Source organism: Acanthochromis polyacanthus, chromosome 3 (genome assembly GCF_021347895.1).
Source record: "Acanthochromis polyacanthus isolate Apoly-LR-REF ecotype Palm Island chromosome 3, KAUST_Apoly_ChrSc, whole genome shotgun sequence".
NCBI classification, from domain to species: domain Eukaryota; kingdom Metazoa; phylum Chordata; class Actinopteri; family Pomacentridae; genus Acanthochromis; species Acanthochromis polyacanthus.
In genome coordinates, this window is record NC_067115.1 from 18,560,563 (window position 1) to 18,576,726 (window position 16,164).

The 16,164-nt window shown below is 39.8% G+C and overlaps 1 protein-coding gene across 4 annotated transcripts in view; it reads right to left on the reverse strand.

Annotated features, from left to right (window-relative positions):
• The window catches only part of prkcaa (protein kinase C, alpha, a), a 148,921-nt gene that overhangs the window by 91,483 nt on the left and 41,274 nt on the right, over positions 1–16,164 (reverse strand). For all 4 annotated transcript variants that reach the window (XM_022205429.2, XM_022205431.2, XM_022205430.2 and 1 more), the window contains exon 3: positions 4,178–4,260. In XM_022205429.2, the coding sequence (XP_022061121.1) occupies positions 4,178–4,260 (83 nt within the window). The remainder of the gene's footprint in view (positions 1–4,177; positions 4,261–16,164) is intronic.

The following is a 16,164-nucleotide window of genomic DNA, read 5'->3' on the forward strand; positions in this document are numbered from 1 at the left end:
ATCCTTCCAATGCCATATATATAGTTAGTTTAAATGGTAAATGGTTGTATTTATATAGCGCTTTTATCCAAAGCGCTTTACATGATACATCACATTCACCCGTTCACACACAAATTCACACACTGATGGCGGGAGCTGTCATGCAAGGCGCTAACCACAAACCACCAGGAGCAATTAGGGGTTAGGCGTCTTGCTCAGGGACACGTCGACATGAGCTCGACGGCCGAGGATCAAACCGGCAACCCTCCGGTTGCGAGATGGCCACTCTACCCACTGAGCCATGCCATAGTTTAAATAACTATGTTTTTGCAAAAATGTAACTTAGATGAAGATCTGACTACATTTTAAGACAAACCACATCATTCACTGTTACACACTAATGGAACACAGTTTTTCCTGCCACTGCCTACCCCCATTTGAAATGGCACCGAAGCATTTTCTGCTATGCCTGGCTGCCAAGTCAGCCTCGGGTCAGTCCTGTCTGTTTCCAAGCAAACGAGACAGAAAGGGCACTGTGCTGCTGCTTTACACTATTATTCTGTCACAGCTATCTGTGCACTGAACAGTCCTGAGGAGCTAGAGGTTGACTGTCTGCGAGTACGTGAGCAAGTGTGTGTGTGTGTGTGTGTGTGTGTGTGTGTGTGTGTGTGTGTGTGTGTGTGTGTGTGTGTGTGTGTGTGTGTGTGTGTGTGTGTGTGTGTGTGTGTGTGTGTACTTGTTTCTGCTATACCGGTGGGGACTTTGACCTGACTATTTGCTGTAAAGGTGGGGACTTGTCTTACGGTGGGGACCTAAAATGAGGTCCCCACGGGTGGCAACACCGTTTTCTTGGCCATATTGTTGTTAATAAAAAATGCAAAAGTGCAAAAACGTTTGTTTAGGGTTAGGCATTGATTTGGTGATGGTTAAGGTTAGGGTAAGGGTTAGGAGTTAGATATGAATGGGAGTCAATGGTAAGTCCCCACCGGTATAGAAAAACAAACGTACGTGTGTGTGTGTGTGTGTGTGTGTGTGTGTGTGTGTGTGTGTGTGTGTGTGTGTGTGTGTGTGTGTGTGTGTGTGTGTGTGTGTGTGTCAGTGTGAAAAACGAGGGGAAATCTGTGCAAAAAGACTAGCAGATTGCCCCGGGTCATATGTACCGCTCTGGTTAAGTGGACATCAATGATGCAGCAGCCGCACACCCACACAAACGGAGGCACATCAAACCTCTCAGTTTCACCTTTTGAGCCCCTGTAGTGAAACGAAGAGCTCTTGCATTATTGATGATCTTGTCCTGTAAAGCACTGAACTTATTCAAGCTGCTGGTAACATTATACCAGCAGTCAAACAAAAACATTTTGTTAAACTAAGTGTTTTAATCTGACTTACTGACACTAGGCTGGAATGTGCTGACAAGTTGTGTTCACAAGTTGCACTGTCACCTTCTAATTCTTCATTATGCCACGAGAAGTAGTATTTTCATGGTTTCCCCCGCTAAGCCTGTGAAATGACAGACACCGGCTCCTGTCCCTGTGAAACTGGTAGATGAATCAAGCTTTTTTTTCTCCTCAAGCACAGCACTTTCAAACTAAATCTCAGACTGCACCGTTGATTGTGCTGTGCTACACTACTCAAAGACTATACAGAGCTATTCTCACATTACATATGTGCCTGTCTGCAGTCTCCCCTGCCTTTACAGCAACACCCTGTGGCTGTTGCTGCGAAGAAGAATGTATTCATGGTTATCTTGGCCGACCAAATCAAAGCTAACCACTCCCAATAACTTTGCTACTGAAAAGATCTAGCGGCTCCTTTTTGGCACCATTGTGCACACTTTGCTTCTTCTAGTACAGAAATTATAAAACACAGACATGAGTCATAAAATGCAGGTAGCCTAGATACTGCGGATCTTCAGGATATTTGCTGGCCAAGGGAGTTATTGGCTTCCTGGATTGCACGCCTGAGAAGCAGCAAGCCATGTAATAAGTGTGGTTGCCCCTGGCAACAGTACTGCTACTTTAAGTGCACAGAACTGTACATTAAAGGAAACATCAAATATTTTGATAAGGCAAGAGATAAAGTACTCATGCATTGTTAAAGGAAGAAGATTTGGTAGGGGGTGAACCTGCAGTCACAGGAGTGGTAGAATTAGAGTCCTAAAATCTGCAGGGTGTCTGCACAAACAAAAGGTTCAGAATAATTTACACCCTGGTTCTCAAAGTGAAGTCTCTTTCTGCTAGATTGGGTTTCAGTGTCTTAGCTCCCCTCCTCTAAGGCACTGCTGTGCGTGTATACAGAGTGCTTCACATTATCCTGAAAAAAGTATTAAAGAAAAACGGTAAATAAGATCTGTCAAAAATGTTATACCACATTATTTATTAAAACAATATTGTTGTAACCTTTTCAGAGCACAATATTAACACTGACAAAAACAAAAACTATGATTTTCATATGATGCATTTTTTAAACTGCATTAAATAGTAATCAATAAAGAACTTCAAGCATATTTCTTAACATTGAATAAAATGTACATTAATTAAGATGGGTTGAGTAATTGAAACACATAGATGTCAAAGGTAATTTAATCTCAGCTGTTAATGATGGATCAGACATTCCATTATACCTCTGAATTCCAGGGCCAGCTTGAATAAAGAATCCCCTTGCACAGACAATTGTATGCCTCTACAGCTTCCATGTCATCCTTGGAGTGTTCTATTTACAGTGTCTGGGTTGAGGATCTTGAATAGCACACTGACATATCTCCAGTTACAGAGGCCAGACCATGCTGCTGTAATACTTAAGAGGCTACCAATGCCCAGCAGGCAGGCAGGTATGTAAATGAAGTTTCACACTTACCAAGCAAGCAAACGGTGGTTGATGGCACATAGTTGGTACAAAAAGCTAATGAAGGAGCGAAACAGGAGACCTCATTCAGTGTGTCATAAAAGAGCTGATATTTATCAAGTGGTCAAAGGAAAAACTACAGCATTGACAAAGCTCCTTTATATGTTTATGTGATTAAATTATTCAGCAGAATATTTACAAATATACCACTGTACTATTTAAGCCAGGAGGTCACAGGCAAATGCCCATTCATTAAATTTAATTAAAAAGCAGAGTTTCTAATGTTCAAGGCAACATTGGAATACTGTTCAATTAAGAGAGTATTTTTTCTTTTCAGTCGTGATTCATATCAACAGTTGCAGGCATCCAGCTGCTAGAGCTGTGTGCAACTCATTACCTTGCAAAGAGAGATGCAGGTGTGTTGTTATAGCCACCACTCACCACTACATTTCCCATCTGTCTCTGCGCCAGATCAGATCATCATTAATGGCGCAATTATCTGTCAGCGGGCTTTTCTCTGAACTCAGTACTGCAGGATGGATTAGAATTAATACAGTTACTCGACGAACTCCATGACTCCATTCAGAATAAAGTTCGCTGCCAGTATGTTATGAAGGCACGACCCATTTTTTAAAGATATTTATTTTGGAGATAAAATATTGATTTTGAAGAAGAGGCACTATTACAGGAAGAGAATAGCTCAAAAATGAAGCTTTTCATAAGGGGACAGGGTTACTGACTCACTCTGGGGAACAGTTCAGCTTCTTTTATTAAAGGTGGCGACTTGACTGGAACACTGACAACAAATGAATTAGCCACCTGCCGCTGCTGTGATTCAGCCGTGAGTGTGGTGAATTGAACATCTGAATGGCCTTCTTTGGATAGATACTTAGAGAGTAAAAGGTTAAAGCTCCTCTGCTGAGGTTGAATAAAAAAAAGACAGTAATCTTGCATTATAAATGTGAACCATAGTAAAGTTTAGTGTAGTTTATATGCATATATGCTGTCATTATCATCATCACTCTTTAAATAAGGCTGATTTCAATCATCTACACCTTGTTGAAAAATACTAAAGTGGCATACACTTTGCAGCTCTAGATGCCTGGGGATGCTTGTCAGAGGAAAGAGCAAGTTCCTCTCTGCCCCTCCACAGTCTGCTACTTCACGACACGATAAGGATGCATGGCAGCTCTGCAGCTGTCAAAGCGCTCCAGCGTGTTCTGATCCCAGGCAGGTCTGGTTGGCACGACTGCAGTGTTGCTGCCATTATTTGTGCACTTCAGTCCAATGAGAAAAAAGGAACCTCCATAGTGGCAAACACGTGAGAGGCAACAGCTGGACTTTGGTTACTTACGTCTGTGTCGGGCCCCTTATCTGCCCCTGGGCAGGAGAACGTGACCAATTCATGGCACCTCTTGTGGACCACAAAACAGCAAACTGCAGGGGAACAGAATAGGATGAGAGAGAGCGGGAGGAAATAGAGAGATGGGGAGAAAGATTGGGACAGATGGGGCAACAAAAGAAAAAGAAAGAGTGACATGGTTAAAATACAGTGTATTATTGTCGACCGATACGTAGACAGACAGCAGAAAGAGATAGAAATCTGATAGCACTAAGAGAAATTGAAAAACCGCCTGATGTCTGGGTTAGGCTCCTTATCATGTGTCCAGATGGCCAGTTCTGCCTGCAGGCCGACTGCTCTTATTGCACAGTACAGTGCCACCTCCTCACTGACATGGCAGGAGCTACGAGACACACACACACACACACACACACACACACACACACACACACACACACACACACACACACACACACACACACACACACACACACACACACACACACACACACACACACACACACACACACACACACACACACACACACACACACACACTTCTATATGCACATGAAGCACACTTAAATAAAGGTAAACGGACTCATAGACTGTTGGTTAACATGTATGCATACAATGCACACCCGGACCCGCACGCGCGAATACATCTGCCGACACAGTGTCACAGCACATAGTGGCATTCTGTTGATGCCAGGTCACTGAGTGCACTGTAACATGCAGCCAAGTACGACTCAATGTGGAGGACGGCGCCTGATACCGTCTCTCAGAAACAGGCTAAAACCAAGACGAGACAGAGAGGTGGGGCAGCTAAGTGTGCGAGTTGCCCAGAATAAACGCCAAAACTTCTGCCTTTCAATGTCCAAGTTGACACTCGTTCAAGAAAAAAAGCATCTACATAAAAACAATAATAAACAATATATCTGCTCTTCTCTCATTTTGATATGGAAAAGCACCCCTCCTTTTCTACCTTGAACTTGATGTTTGAAGGTCAGTGCTTGCAGCATGAGATGGAAGCATCTGAATCGGTGGTTTTCAATAGTCTTCACTTAGCACAGACTCCATTAGTGATTTGTGCAGCATCAGCGATACAATGCTTGTTCAGAGACATTGCCTGATTTTCCAACTCAGTTACAGCTTTATTTACACTATTATTTAACCTGTGGACCAAAGTAACGTGAATGCCTCTTACATATGCATCACCCTTAGGTCACCTCTCCTCTTTTTAACAGAACCCCATTCAAATAGTCCACAACACTTTGCAAAGAAACACAATTTTTCAAAAGAAAATGGCCATGTATGCTGACTGATTGAGAGGGGATGTATATATATATATATATATATATATATATACACACATTTTTTTTTTAAAAACACAATAGTAATGATTGGTGAAGATGTTATTAAATCAAACACCATATGAGACAGCTTGGTTGTGTGTCAAAACCTGTGCATCCATCTACCATCTGCTCTAAGCCAAGAGCTGCAACATCTGACGTCATTATTGTGCTCCTCCTCAGCATGATCTTCTCCACGGATTAGCTTTTGGGCCACATTTTAAATCCTGCTCAAATGTCATTACAGATTCAAATCATTTTAAAAATCCCCACTCTTATCTCCTGCACCTGATCAGCAGCCATATCAGTATCACTACTACTTACTATACTATGTCATACATGTTGTCTGCACACACACACAGCAATTCAGCTTGTCTGTTTGTAGCTAAATTGCAACATAAGATGGAATACACTGTTGGCATTCTGGATGGTCATTCTTGATAGCACAAGCCCAGATTGCCAACCATCCCAGTGCATTAGAGATTTTCTCAGTAAAGGTTTGTTATCCACGCCTGACGAACGTCAGCGGGGTTATTGCATTCGGTGCGGTATCTGGCTGGGTAAGTATGTATGTATGTGACTATGTCCGGTCCGATATCTCTGCAACCGCTGAAGTCAGGATGATCAAACTTGGCACTGAAGATCAGTCTAAGGTCCCCTGCGCAGTTGGGGAGTTACAGGTCAGCAGATCAAGTAGAGAGGGAGATACGTACATGATCAAAATTGATACATATTGCATCAGTTGTATAGGGAGGACAGGGTTTTTGCCAGCAGAGGGCGTGGTTCTGCCCTCTACTGAGGGCTCATCTAGTTTGTAATGTGGATGGCAGTCACTAAGGTGAAACAGTGTCATGGACAGTGTCACGGTCAATACCAACAGTCCTGTTTGAATTTTCACTCCAGATAACAGCTGAAAATCACCTTTTGAGTTTTGTACACATGCTATCACACTATCTACCTCGATAGTATCATAGGTGATCACACTGCAAATATTTAAATATAACAAAAGGTCAAATATGAACATTTAACTGCTTGGTCAGGCCAACCCAGTCCATGTCAGTTATTTGCAGACATGTTTTTCTTAGGAACATGCCTTTTACCTCTAACGCTACATCTACGGTTGTAAATAGTCACGCACACCTTTCACTGAAATGCAGTCAAGAATTTGGACACATTCATTCAACTGTTTCTTAGTCTTAATATTTTTTGGATTGTAGTATAATATTCAAGGTATAAAAATGAATAAATAACAAATTCAGAGTGTAACGGTTAAACCAAGCCTGTAATAGACTAACATGCTGGTAGCCTTAATTACAGCTTTGCACAGTGCAAGAACTTTAGCAGCTTCATGAAGAGGTCATTTGCAATTCACACATGTGCATTGTCAAAGGTTAATTAATGGAATTTCATGTTCTCTTCATGCATTGGAGACAATTGGTTGTGTTGTTTAGAGGTAGTGCTTATATAAAGCAAATAGCCCTATTCGACTACTGTGCTGACTTTAGCAAGAATCATGAATCTAATATTTCAAGAAAAACTTTCTTCAAGGGGAGTCATGAAAACCATGAAATGGGCTCTCATGAGTTCAGCTCCTGGAAGGGAAGACCAGGAAATACCTCTGTTGCAGAGGGTATCAGAGCACATTAGAGTTCTCAGCCTCAGAAACTGTCAATTAGCAACACCCCAGATAAAAGCCCACAACAGTGCTTCCCAGAGTTCAAGTAACAGAACTATCTCACAGGCAACCGTTGGAAGCACTGTGCATAAACTGGTACTTTTGGGTTCAGTGGCTAGAAAAAGAAACCAACTGTTGTGTCATTGTGAGACACAGTGAAGGTGAACCAAAGGTACCTGTTTGTGTGGTTCTCATTTTGCAGCAACAAGGCATCCTATTTCATTTGCGTTTGGAGGGACCATCGTCTGTTTTTTTGGTAACAAAACAAAGACCCAAGACGCAAAAGGAGAGTAATGGAGTGCTGCATTAGATGACCTGTCATCCATGATAGCCCAACCTAAAGCCAACAGAGATGGTTAAAATCACCTGGACCTGAAGGAAGACAAATCAAATGTTCAGCATACGTCAAGACTATTTGAGAAGCATTTTGAGGTGACTACCCTATAAATGTGGATGAAAGAATGCCAAAAGTGTGTAAATGCGTTATCAAAGATAAAGGTGCCTACTTTAAAGAATTTTTGACAGGTATTGTACATCATCGTAGTAGTTTCTGTTGTCAGCTCAAATTTTTTTTCAAGTAACGGATTCAGTAACCACAACACCATGGTCATAAAGCATTTTCTCTACTGTCAATGCTACAATTGGTCATCTGAAAAACAACAGAAAAGAGACGTTTTTAATTATGACTACTGTACTATAAAACAAGAAAATATCCTAATTGGCACAGATGCTGTCCTAAAACAAGAAAAAAAAAAGACTGGGCTTTCAAACATGTGTGCTTTAATGACGGAAAATCAATACAACCCCACGGACAGACGTATCGCACCACCACAACTCAACTCCTACCTCCTCATGCCTCCTCGGGGCTCATCAGTCAGTCAGTGTGGTCAATAACCAACGAGAAACCATGACCCATAACTCACACAACTGCCAACCCACAAACCAGGCAGGTCATAAATTTCAATGATTCAGCAGCTCCATAATTCATCCTACAGTAGCTGATAGGACTGAGTTCCTCCAAGTCACTCTAAAGATCAAACGCTCACAGGATATTACAGTGAGCAATGATAGTAGTTCTGCTGTAGTTTCTGTTGGATGCTGATAATATTCTGTATGGGGTGTAGGTTTCCCTGTGTGTTATGAGTCATGAGCAGCCAATACTGCTCATTGCACTATCCAGTTTTTCTTGTATTTATTCCAAACAAAGGAGTGATGCTGCAACTCATTGTGAAATGCTTACACAGTATTCAAGAGTGTTTCCAAAAACTGGATATCAGAGAGAATATTAAGTTGGAATATAATCTAATCAGCAGTAAAGCAAGGAAACAATCATCTCCATTCTGATTTGTACGCCAAAGAAAAAACAAAGCACATAGAATCAGCAGATAACTCCATCTGATCAAAGTCAGTTATGAAATTTAGTATGTTATTTTGAAATTCCAGTGATGCTTGGGTAGACTCTTTCTGTTTTGTTCATCCAGTTCCTGCATCTTCACACAAACCTACTGCTAAAGTTACATTGGTCAATCCAAAAAACAAAACTTGCAAAAAGTTGAGGTCTAGGCCATCTTATCTAAACTAAAAGGGTCCATCTGCCACTCAACACCTCTGGAAACTTCTGTGGAACTTTTATACTAATGATCTAAAATGAAGACAGATTCAGCAACTGTATGCCTCAAATGTTTTCAGAAACACATTAAAGCGAATTGTTTTCAGAATACAAGCGTTTCCAAATGAGCTGTAACGTTGGTCCGGTTTGAAACACAGAAGTCTCAGAATGAAGTGTTTGGAGTTGTACATGTTCAGTGTCTGGAAGGGGCACAATCCCTTGTGTCTACACCCCTGTGGACACATACTGAAAGTCTTTTCTGGAATTGGCTGCAGACCAAAGTTTAAACGTGAGCTACAGATGTGAAGTGAGGCAGAAAAGGAGGTCAGCAGAAACTAGAAAAGATTAAGGAGGGGAATAAAGCAGAATTGTCAAGTGCTCTCATTAGAGCTCAGCTGCTTGTGATCAGCTGTCCCAGTGGTCTTGTTCTGAGGCAGCCCTTTAACACACATATCATCTGTCAAAGAATATCTCCACTGCTGGAAAACAGCCGTAGGATCAGTTTCTATGACTAAATACACTTTCAAGAGGTAGTGCTTTAAAACAGACTGTAGGGCTTACAGTTTAATATAAAGCAATAAAGTCATGCTAAGTGTAGGTGTTTCAGCTAAAGTCATTCCTCAAATCCTGCAAGAAATAAGATTTCAGAGATGTAAGATGAAATTTATGACAACAGCGTATTGACCTTTGAGCCCAGAAAGCAGCTCATTTGTAGTGTTTTGACCATGTTTGTAAGGGCAACTAGAGATATTTGTCTGCCTCTGACCTAACGATTTCCTAACTCTCTGGACACGATTAATTATACAGCAAGTAAGAGTCTAATGAGGGTTCTCAAATCAGTATTTATTGCCTTCCAGCACAACACAATGCAATTACTGTTCCCCTCCTGAGAAAGATAGCACAGCTCAGACCCAGTCCTACTCCCACTCTGGGAAATCAATTTCTTCCAAATCTTTTCTAGGTCACAAGTTCACTGGAGCAATTTCCTGAAGTTTTTCATGAATACAGACAGGAAATTAGAAAAGGGGCAATCATTTAATTCACCAGTTCTTAGGTATGCAGATGAGATTTAATCCCAAGGCACCTTGCCAAAACAAAAGAAACTGCAGCTTTTCAGGCAAACTGTCAAGAGGCCTCACAGCTTATCTGCGGCCTTGATAAAAGCGTCTCCTCGTCTACCGTGTAGTTTTTATTATTTTCCATGGCTCTTTCTTCTCTGAATGAACGGTTGAACTGCTTTCATCACCAAACAATAACTTCATGGCCATGAAAAGGTGAATGTGAAAAATCATTTAACAGGAATGACTTAGACAAAACATCCATCCATCCTCTATACACCGCTTTATCCTCACTAGGGTCGCGGGGGGTGCTAGAGCTTAAGACAAAACACTGTAAATGGAAATAGCTTGGGTTAAGTTTTTATCAGGTATGCAAGTGATATAATTACACAAGCCTCTATCTTCATTTTGCAGCTCAGCTGGACAATTACAAATACAGGCTTAAGTGGAGAATATACACCGATAATGTAAAAGTCCATTTTAAAAAGTGGATTTAAAGCCCATAATTAGATTTTTGTCACTAGAGAAAGTAGGAGCCCTACAGGGAGTGATGGTGGTGGACGTAATGTTATGCGAAAGGAAGTACAGATGACAAATACTGACACTAGTTCATGAAACACTGGAACAACAACTGCTGCTACCTTCAATGTCTACAGTTGTAAAAATGTTTACTGCAGTGCAATATGCCCTTTATAATTAGTACTGTAATCACCTTATCACTGCCACAATTACGTTACTCAATCCAAGGTTTACAATAATGCACAAAGCACTTTTGGACTGCTTCCGCTGTCAGTTTAAGTATGCTTCTTTACTGAGAATTTCTATGATTCTGTTTGTTTAAGGAGGATCTGCCAAGTAAGAATTTCATTGATTCAATCTTGAATCAATAGGTATCATGGGAAAATTCTACAATTACATCAGTCTACAAGTAAAAATCACGTTCTACAAAAATAGTACTGCACATTTATTAGGTTTTCTTAATGCTTCAATGCACAAAAATACTTTTATGTCCCAGATGTCTCAAAAGGTGACTGCTACAGATGGCATGACAACAACAAACGGGACAATATATTATCAACACACTTTTAAAGACAGACTTCTGCTACACAGCCTCCAAGACCACCAGAAAGCCAGTAGCACAATCCTTTTCTGTCACAAATGTATCATCAAGACAAATCCCTAAGTAGCACATTCTCAAGAAACACTATTATTCAGGAAAATGAGTAAAGTCTAAAGTTAAACTACAGTGGTCGCCACAGCAGCAGCAGCAGCAGCAGGATGATAGAGATGTTAAATGTCAACAATGCTAAAGTGGCTCCCTAATCATCAACACCATCCATATAAGCTTTTCCAACATGACCACTGTATTCGCCATCACCATAAGTCACAAGTGGGGCTATTAAGGCTGACAGCATTGTGCATCACTGTCACATGAGCCACAGCTAATCCCTAACAGGAGGATCGTTCATCATCTGAAGTGACTCTATGCCAGAAAATGAAACATTAACACAGACATTATTGTGCTATCTGATTTGCTCCTGCTCAGACTTAGTTCTAACCTTTCCACTTTTTAAGAGGGTTGCTGTAGATTAGCGACACTAATTAAAATCCCTCTCCAAGCCTCTTTAATGCCACTGAATGGTAAAAACAGTGACTACGGTACAAATCAATAGACGTTTTCACTTACATAAAGAGCCTGATGTAGATTTTTTATAGTTGTGCAAACAAGTGTCGATAATTACAGTATTATGCAGTTCAGTTTCAAGACTACAAGAGGCAGAACAGAGCAAAAGTGTGATCATATTTATGTGTTATTTATCCTTGCTGTTATTTATTTTGTCTCTTCATCACTGATACTTAAAGGAGTTACACTGATACTGCAAAAATCTTCAGAAATCCCAACAAAGCAACATTTGTCACATAGTCACAAAAACATCAGACATAAATACAAATAACATTTTTGAGGTTACAACATGAATTATTCAAAAAACTTCTAAATCTTATCATGTAACATATAGAATCTAATGTGGGCTTGTGATCATGCCGTCATTATTTTGAATATTCCGGAAGCTGAGACATCCATTGTTGCATTACAGAGCCATAGCCAATATCACACATTTTTATCTTGTAAACTTCTGCTTCGTTTTTGACTTCTCATTCAATTCTGACTGGTTGAACAGGACCAGTTGCCCATGAGGGAATGCAGCTCGACTTCAGGCAAACTGGTTCTCAGTGTACACAATCCTGTCCTAATACAAACACTACAAAACTGCCCCAAAGAAGACTGAAAACCACTGTTTCGAAAGCAAAAAGTTACATCACCTTTGTTGATTATTACTTATCCAACAGATGCCATAGAGACAATAAACAAAGAGTGATTTGGAATTTTGGAAGCAAATTAAAATTCAGAATCTAAGGTCATAGATTTCTGCCTAAAATGTAATAGTGGGAGCACAAGAGGATTCAGAAGGTCTTAAACTTCTTCAAGGTAACAGATGAAATTCAATTCACAGTAAATTATATTACAGCATGCCAAAAATTATTTCAACATCCCTCTTTGCTGAATTACTGTTTACAGAGTGCATCTTCACTAGATTTATAGCAATAACAGTGAAACAGACCTCTAAATCTATCAATGTTGCTCTTAAAGAAAGCTTTGCAAGTAATGCTTCTATGAAATACGATGCTCTTCTGAGTAATGCACCAAATCTACAGATCGTATTAGCTTATTAGGACTGAATGCTTAAAAGTTTGCATTTTCAGACAAAACAAGTGCTCTCTTCTTTCAAGAGCTCCCTTGAATGCAGCTGAGGAAGGATAGCTGCATCTAAATTTGGAGGAGACAAGTTTGCCAGGCAATTTTGTTATTTGTTAAACATCACATAACAAGGTGATACTTATAAGGTATTTTATTTCAGGCAGCACATGACAGAAAAGTCACTCCAGAACACAAACAAAAGAAGAAGAACAGATGATACAATCGCAAGGCATTACAGAGAAAAACTATTCTATGTAGGTGGACATACCTGCATTGCACATTGTTGCCAGTCATGCATCAAGTGCTGAAGTTAAACACTACCACTTGTACTGTACACTCACTTATCACGGAACCTGCCCCAGTCTCCCAGCAATGTTTACATTTTACACTCATCTGCTGAAGGGCAATATCCTGGTTGCATCCTTTCCAGGTTGACTGGACCTGCTCTCATTATCATTAGTGTTGTTTTTTTATGACATGGAACCATGTTTTATTGAGAAGGTCATGGTTCAGCCTAGCTCGTAAAAAGACTTGACTCACTGTGTTCAGCCCTTGAAATGGGACAAAATGTGTGCGTAAATACACACAAACTACTACCAAAGCAAACAGAGTAAATTATGAAAAAAAGAGTAGAGACAGAGTATAACAGCTTAGCACAATGGCTCTGCATTGCAGTTTAAGTGGCTCCCTTGAAACTCTAAATGTTAAGAGGCATGAGCGTGCTCAGACAAAGAAAAGGCAGTTTCCAAGGAAACAAGCCATAATGAAGTTATCATAAGAATTTAGGAAATCGATCTTAAGGCAAGAACTAAAGCAAGCAACAGTAAGTATGTTTACTGGACACATAAAAATGAATAAATTTGCATTGTTTTTTTTTTTGCACCATACAAGGAGGCATACATAAAGATGAACATGTTCCTCAGCTGATATTCACTGAAAAAAGCTCTTACAAAATTACTATTACACACAAATCTTTAACTTTTGAACAACGACTTCTATTTTCCAAAGAAACTGAAAATTAACAAAACGTGCAAACCTGCTACATTCACACAGACTCAAAGACGAGCTGTGTAGATACACAATCAAATGTACACGGAAACTGGCTCTTTAACTGAGTATTGATCCTGTCTTTAGCAGCATAAGTCATAAGTTACAGCTGGTTTGTCACTGGCATTATCTGCAAATCAATGGTGTAATCTCTCTTGCATAACAACTACATACTGAAAGGTGGGAAATCAGTTCCAACACTGGCAGGAGTATTATTCAAGGAATCCATCTGAACTAGTGTTTCAGTCAAAATGACACACTTCGCAATTCCCTCAGAGAATTTCCAGCAATATCTAATCATATAATGTTCTACTAGCTGTTCGGTAAAATGGGCCTAAACTGCCATCAGCAATCAGATCATTTGCATTCAAGGTAAGGCAATGAACCTGAGCTCAGCTTGATGTAAAAGCTCAAAGCATCTCAGAATTGTATGAGGTTCGCCATGTTATTTTAACACCATTACAAATATTCTTCAATATAAAAACTGTTTAATACTTCAACTGAGCAATTATATGGGAATTGATTTGAATGTGTTTGTGAGGTCTCAAGCTGATATCGCTCCTTACTAAGAACACTATGCAAGTTCTCTTGACTTTAGCGAACACTGTGAGGACTTTAAAGCCCTGATCAATGGTCATTTCAGGAAACATGTGACATTGATTGTACAATAAGCGTATGAAGAAAATCCAAAGGTGTCCACTTTTCTGACAGACAGGAGAATTGGACAATGCAGACATAATGGCTACTTGTGGGGGAGAGCGGTCAAGAGCCACGGCTTGTAATTGAAGGATGTGGATTGCTGTTGTGCGCAAATTACACGACAGGGGGAATCCTGCAGGTGTAACAATTAGAGTGAGCAAAAATTGCAGGCAGACAGACAGACACAGAGCAGCAGAGAATCAGAGTTACAGCTGTTGTCATGGGCAGTTCTGAATGTGACATGAATGTAATGACAGTCCTGACTGTAGCTTTATTCCTTTCTTTTCAATATGTATTCAGCCTCTTATAACATTTTAACCTAGTATCTATTTTTATACACACATACATCTTCTGCAGATTCTGCTACACTGTATATTGGTGAAAGTCACATAGTTACAATTAGATTGGGAAAAAATATGTAAACAGACAGTAAAACACTATAAAAGCAGGAAGTGGGTATCAGTTTAAGAATTTAATCAATTAAAAATATATAAATGATCATTTGCAAAGTTGCAGCTGTGCATTCCTTGCTGTACTCCTTTCAGTACAAGATTGAGGAATTTCTATGCATTGGGATGTCACAGCCACATTTAGTAAATGTGAGGTACAGCACAGCAAAAGTATGTATTACCATTTGGAGATATGTTCAGGTGTAAATACATACAAAGGTGCCTTTTTTCTGCAGTTGTTCATCCAATCAGTTATACTGGCGTTGCAAAATTAGCCCTTTGATCAGTAAACAGCGTTTGAGCGCAGACCTCTACATTTTTCTACTTGATGATCAGCATTTGCATTTATAAGAACGGTTCGCAAAGTCATTATAAGTGCCTTGCATGTCTTCTAATAAAGCCAGCAGTTAGAGTGGAACTATGGCATTAAATGTTGTTTTAATCAGGCAATAGCCCACATCAATAGTTTAAACACAGCTTTCATTAAGGACCTAGAATTACCACCTTACAGTTCTTTAGCCACCTTTGTCAAGCAGTCAATTGTACTTCATATTCATATTTTTCCAGACTAATATAATGTACTACATATAGTGAAGACTGTGAAGTGTAAAATTCCTAAGCGAACCAAAGAGTCAATTTTCTTGTTTGTGTTCACATTTGGCCAATAAAACATGATGCAGATAGAAGACAAAGCCATGGCAGTATTTCCAATATGGATGTTGCTGCAGCACAGCATATCTATACAATCACCACCTTTTCAGGTGAGCACCAATGATTCAAATTCCGAACGTATCTAAATGTGAAATACAGCCACAATATTTCCTTCTGTTTGTGAGTTACAGCATTAAATATTGACATTTTTGATGGACAAAATGGGAGGTTTGAATGTACAAATACCCTAATTTTAAGAATTATTAGAATTTTCTGTTGTATTTAAAATTTTTATTTGATCAGTGTTTATTAGCGTGGTTATTTATTGTTTGGGAAATTGCTTAATATTAGGATAGAAAGAAGCCAATCACGGAGGCAGGTGCTGGGCAGCTCTGTAATTTCCTGTTGATTGAACTAACTGATCATTACTGAGAAACACACAGATGCAGTGGGATGTTCAATAGTCTAATGAAACTGAAATTGCAAGCTAAATGCTTTATGACTTGTTTGGGCTACTGCGTGCGTGCGTGCCAGTTTGTGTTAAAGACATACTTAGGATTCTTGACAAGATGCTGCTCTCCTTTACTAACTGACCGCGATAAATGCTTGACTGACTCCTTTGAGGTAAAGAAAGTCTTTTCACACATGGCTGACTTGTTTTGAAGAGCCATGGTGCTTTGAGCTACAAAACAAATCACTCA